Consider the following 6,191-nt stretch of genomic DNA (forward strand, 5'->3'; position numbering starts at 1 on the left):
GAGGACATGTGTTCAGAGAGGGTAAGTGATTTTTCTCAAAGTCACATAGCTAATAACTGGGAGAGGTGATATTAGAACCTAAACATGTCCAACCGTCAGCTGAAGTTTTTCCTGGTTTATCATGCTGCCTCAGAATACCTCAGCCTCCAGAAATGACATCTGATAGACATTGTGGACTTTGCTGCAGGCTGATGTTGGGAAGAATTTAGGGATAGGAATATAGTAGGCTTCCACTATGCCATTCATTCCAGTGATTTGAACCTGTGATTCAGAGTATACAGAAGGAGGCACAACATAAGATCCAGTGGGCATAGATGTGCTGTAGGGCACTCCCTTCATGAGAATTACTAAGTGTAAAATGAGAATTAATGATGGTGTATTATGCATATGATGAGTATAGGAGTGGAGAAAAGGTAGATGGTCACTGAAGTAGGCTATACCTAAGGACCAGCCCTGCCAACTGGTTTCCTATGAAACTCAGCCAACTTTCTATCATTTCCACAGTCTGCTCACGACTTGGCTTATCTCCATTATATCAGGCATCCACATATTCCCCTAGGAAGTTTATATGCTGAGGTTAAGAGGAATTGATTATATTTCTGCCTTCAGAATGGCTGAGCAAGCTCCTACTGGAACTATGGGACACCATCAAGATCAACATATCACAATAGGAGTCCTAGAAGAGAAAAGAGAGGAAGGGGTAGAAAGAATATTAGGGGCAATAATGGCCAAAACCTCCCTAATTTGATGAAATACATGAATATATATATATCTACAAACTCCAAATAGAATAAAATTAAACCACCTTTTTTCCAGCTTTATTGAGGTATGACTGACAGATAAAATTATAAGATATTTAAGGTGTTCAACATGGTGGTTAAATATGTGAGTTAACACATCAGTCACCTCACATATTTACCCATCCTTTTTCCCTCCTTCCTTTCCTTCCTCCCTCACCCCCTCTCTCTTTTTCTTTCTTAATTGTAGTGAGAACATTTAAGTTCTACTCTCAGCAAATTTCAATGAAACAATCCAATGTACTTTTCAATGCTACAGTCGACAGATGTTCTTTGGCAATAGTTTAGTACCCCTTCTCCAGGTAAAATCTTGTGCATGAATTTAATCCGTTAAAGGAGTCGCTCTGTTCTAGTCCTTGCTGATGCCACCCCCGGTCAGCACTTGGCCATGGTGTATGCAGCGCTTCTATCCTAAGGTCATATTCTCTGCATGGATAGTGGGCATAACTTTGCCTTAAGTGATCCACAACCACACACTCAAAGTATTGTGCACTGTCGGGGCTTCAGGCTAGAGGACGAGTGCTCTCTGGCTGGAAAAAAGGGAAGAATGGGCCTCTAACCCACAACTGAGGAGCTTCAGCATGGCCTCTTTCGTGGGTCTTACTGTTTTTCTTGTTCTCCTCGACTGACATGACCATGGACCAAGATCCATTAGCTATAATTCCAAAATTCAGTAATCTCTAAAAACCAAAAGTTTTCATAAGTTTGGCACCAAAACTCATTAGGCAGCAAAACTTGACCCAAATTGATACAAGGCTTTGTATAGTCTTTATGTTAGTTGCTCAGTTGTGTCTGACTCTTAGCAACACTATGGACTGTAGCCTGCCAGGCTCCTCTGTCCATGGGATTCTCCAGGCAAGAATACTAGCGTGCATAACCAGTCCCTTCTCCAGGGGATCTTCCTGAACCAGGGATCAATCCCAGGCCTCCTGCATAGTAGGCAGATTCTTTACCATCTGAGCCACCAGGGGAGATTGTGAAGGACAGGGAAGGCTGGCGTACTGTAGTCCATGGGGTCATAAAGTATTGGACATGACTTAGTGAGTGAACAACAACATAGTCTTTATGTATAACCTGTTTATGTGACTATCCATTTCACTATGAAATACTAATGTGTTTATAACACCTACCAGGAGTATTATATAATATACCATATATTCACATATTACCTGTCCAAAATACCCCAAATTCTGAATTTCAGAAAACATCAAACTCTAAAGGTTTTATATGAAGAATTTTGGACATGCATATTCTTTCCTCTTTGATGTCTTGTTCTGATGTTACCTTCCTCACTTTATCCAATATCTGGCAACATCTGCCAAGGCCAGGGGATGAAAACACTGATTTTCCCCTTTACTTTTACTCTATATGGGTCTATGTGGGTCTTTTTATTTAAAAGTAGGTTTCTTGTAGAGGACATAATTGTGTCTGGCTTTTTTATTCCATGTGAAAAATCTGTGTCTCTTAAGTGGTATATTTAGACAACTTGTACTTACTGTATTTACTGATATAGTTTGCTTGAAATGTACCATTAATGCTTGCTGCTTTCTATTTATCCCATTTCTTCTTTGACTTTTCAATTTTTACAGTTTTTAAAAATTGAGTTTTTTATTCTATTTTACCTTGACTACTGGCTTTTAATTTGAACCTCTTTTTAAAAATTGAATGGTTTCCTAGAGTTTACAACATGCATCTTTAGTTAATTGGGATCTATAATAGAGATAAAATGAAATTTATCCTAGAAACAAATTTAGTAGAAAATGTGAGACATTTTTACAAAGTAATTGCCTAGACCAGAAAAACTGAATGCAATAACTGGGAACAGTGTCCATAGCTAGACCTAATATAGTGTGTACCACTCTCATAATTTATAAGTACATAAAGTTGACAATGATGTAGACCTTACCCAAATGAGGGTCCCTTATTCCTTTTCTGACTACTCTACATACCACCTTGGCTTGTATATATGAGACTTGACTTGAAACTGAGAAATTCAACTGTCAGGACACTGAATTTTTTTTTTGTAGTAAAGCTGCATATCATTAAATAAATAATAATAAATTACCATGGAGGGCAATTTCCTCGGCAGGCGTGAGGGGATCTCAGTCCCTCGGGGTTAGTGTTCCGTCACCTCGCCTCTGTCTCCTCCGCGCCCGAGCGGGGTGGCGGGGTCGCAGGCTCTCGAGCTCCTCCCGCTTCCCATCGCCGACTTCCCTCCGCTGCGCGACTCTCAGGGCCAAAATGAGTCTGTTTGGAACAACCTCGGGTTTTGGATCTGGTGGGACCAGCATGTTTGGCAGCACAACCACAGATAATCACAACCCTATGAAGGATATTGAAGTAACATCCTCTCCTGATGATAGCATTGGTTGTCTATCATTTAGCCCCCCAACCTTGCCGGGGAACTTTCTTATTGCAGGATCGTGGGCTAATGATGTTCGATGCTGGGAAGTTCAAGATAGCGGACAGACTATTCCAAAAGCCCAGCAGATGCACACGGGGCCTGTGCTAGATGTTTGCTGGAGCGATGATGGGAGCAAAGTATTTACAGCCTCATGTGATAAAACTGCCAAAATGTGGGACCTCAATAGTAACCAGGCGATACAGATTGCACAGCACGATGCTCCTGTCAAAACAATACATTGGATCAAAGCACCAAACTACAGCTGTGTGATGACCGGCAGCTGGGATAAGACCTTAAAGTTTTGGGATACACGATCATCAAATCCTATGATGGTGTTACAGCTCCCTGAAAGGTGTTACTGTGCTGATGTGATATATCCTATGGCTGTGGTGGCAACTGCAGAGAGGGGCCTGATTGTGTATCAGTTAGAGAATCAGCCTTCTGAATTTAGGAGGATAGAGTCTCCACTGAAGCATCAGCATCGATGTGTGGCTATTTTTAAAGACAAACAGAACAAGCCAACAGGTTTTGCCCTGGGAAGCATTGAGGGGAGAGTTGCTATCCACTACATCAACCCCCCAAATCCTGCCAAGGATAACTTCACCTTTAAATGTCATCGATCTAACGGGACCAACACTTCAGCTCCTCAGGACATCTATGCGGTTAATGGAATTGCGTTCCATCCTGTCCATGGCACCCTTGCTACTGTGGGATCTGATGGTAGATTCAGCTTTTGGGACAAAGATGCCAGAACAAAACTAAAGACTTCGGAACAGTTAGATCAGCCAATATCAGCCTGCTGCTTCAATCACAATGGAAACATATTTGCGTATGCCTCCAGCTACGACTGGTCAAAGGGACATGAATTCTATAATCCCCAAAAGAAAAATTACATTTTCCTGCGTAACGCAGCCGAAGAGCTAAAACCCAGGAATAAGAAGTAGTGGCTGGAGACCTGTGGGTTGTCCGGAGTTTTCTCTCCATTCTGCCTCGTCTTTGTACGAATTTGGGTCCCAGCTTTCAGTAGGTTGTCAGCCCTGGATGTGGATTTCAACCTCTGGAGAAAATGATGTCATTCTTCAGCAGTCAGGAGCCAGGCGGCCACAGTGACTGTCCGTCTCCATTCCACTGCCGGTTACAGGTTTCGTCTGTACCTCTAAGGAGATTCAAATCATTATAGACGTCCTTAGATTCACATGGGCGCCTGCCAGGTATTTGCAATGCTTCGTCCCGCAGTGTATGTATTAGAGAACATTGGGAAACATTTGGCAAGCCTGTACTGTATTTTGTAATAAACATTTTGAAGATTGAAAAAAAAAAAATTACCATGACAGGAGAGGAAGTGCTAAGCAAAATAATATCTTTATTTTTTCTTCCATCCCAGTTTTATATCCAAAAGCATTCTTCCACATCACACTGACAAACTCTCCAGGGTCCTCCACCTAAAGACCCATTTGTAATCCAGCTGGAAACAGGGTCTGGATGCTAAGCTCAAAACCTGACAATACTACTACTATACTAACATCAAGTGCAACTTGTCAAGCTCTTGTTGTAAGACAGACTCCAAGCTCTTTAAACATACTGGGTCATTTAACCTTCATAACAGTTTTATGAAATGGCTACTGTTATCATCTCGATCTTACAGATGAAAAAAATGAAGCAAGAAAAATTAAGCAACTTATTCAAGTTCATAATGAAGAATTACCGTAGCAAAGATTTTGATATACCTTGTGTCTCTTTTGCACCTTCACTTTCTTTTGAAATTGGCTTATGGCATAACCTAATAAACAGACTCATAGACATAAACATTGTGTGGGAGGAGCGGGTAGGGTGGGCTGTGAGTCTGGGCACCCACCCACCCACCCTCCACCGCCAAGATCCAGCAAGGCCAAGATATTTTTATACCCGTTTTTCCTATAGAGGCAGGAATGTGAAATTCACTATGCAGATTTGTTAATATGATTATTTGGCTGGAAAAGCAGACTCTATGGATACTTTCCCTCACTGATCCCTAAGGACCACCCTGATACAAAATATTATATGTTGATGGGTATGTTTTTATTACATGCCTGCATGGGTATGTATTTATATGCATGATTCTGTGTCAGTTAACACACATGTGTTTAGTATATTGGCTCTCAAACTTTAGTCTAATATCAATTACCTGGGTAAAATCTCAAGTATCTCTGGAGCCTATCTTCAGAGATTCTGATTCAGCTTAGCTGGCATGGGGTACAACGGTTTGTTATATGCACCTGAAGTGATTCTAATGCAGGTTGTTTATGCAAACCACATTTTGAGAAGCAATAAAATAATGGTTTAGTGTGAACTCTGGAGCCAGATGGTTAGCAAGTGGTTTTAGGTGTAAGCAAATCAACTTGCCTCTCTTAACCTGTTTTCTTGTCTGTGAAAAATGAATAATAGTACCTGACTCACAAGGTTGCTATGAGGATTGAATGGCATATATGGATTTAAAGCATGTCTCATTTGATGTGTCTGACCCACCATAAGTTCTCAACAAACAGTAGCTCTTATTATTTCTGTAAAGCTATTTATATTAATCACTACACTAGGAGGGATCTAAGACATAGTCTCTACCCTATAATACTTACAATTAAGAAAACTTGGGACTTGCCTGGAGGTCCAGTGGTCAGGAATCTGCCTTCCAACGCAAAGGACATGGGTTTGATCCCTGGTCCAGGAAGGTCCCACATGCCTCGGGGCAACTAAACTTGTTTGCCACAACTACTGAGCCCATGTGCTGCAACTACTGAAGCCTGCACACTCTGGGGCCCATGCTCCACAACATGAAACCTGTGCACTGCAACTAGGGCGTAGCCCCCAGTCACGACAACTAGAGAAAACCCAAGTACATCAAAGACCCAGCACAGCTATAAATAAATAAATAGGACAGAAAGAAGACTAAAGCACATGAAGAAGCTAGGGGACGTGTAAACATGTTACACTGTGAGATGCCGACTTTAAGGGTG

General features: G+C 41.5%; 1 protein-coding gene across 1 annotated transcript; it reads left to right on the forward strand.

The window, feature by feature from the left end:
* Positions 1-2,873: 2,873 nt before the first annotated feature.
* LOC122690634 (mRNA export factor) lies at positions 2,874-4,506 on the forward strand. The gene has a single exon (XM_043897514.1). The coding sequence runs from the start codon at positions 3,039-3,041 to the stop codon at positions 4,143-4,145; it is 1,107 nt and encodes a 368-aa protein (XP_043753449.1). The 5' UTR covers positions 2,874-3,038; the 3' UTR covers positions 4,146-4,506.
* Positions 4,507-6,191: the final 1,685 nt, after the last annotated feature.

This window comes from Cervus elaphus, chromosome X, assembly GCF_910594005.1.
Source record: "Cervus elaphus chromosome X, mCerEla1.1, whole genome shotgun sequence".
Lineage (NCBI taxonomy): Eukaryota > Metazoa > Chordata > Mammalia > Artiodactyla > Cervidae > Cervus > Cervus elaphus.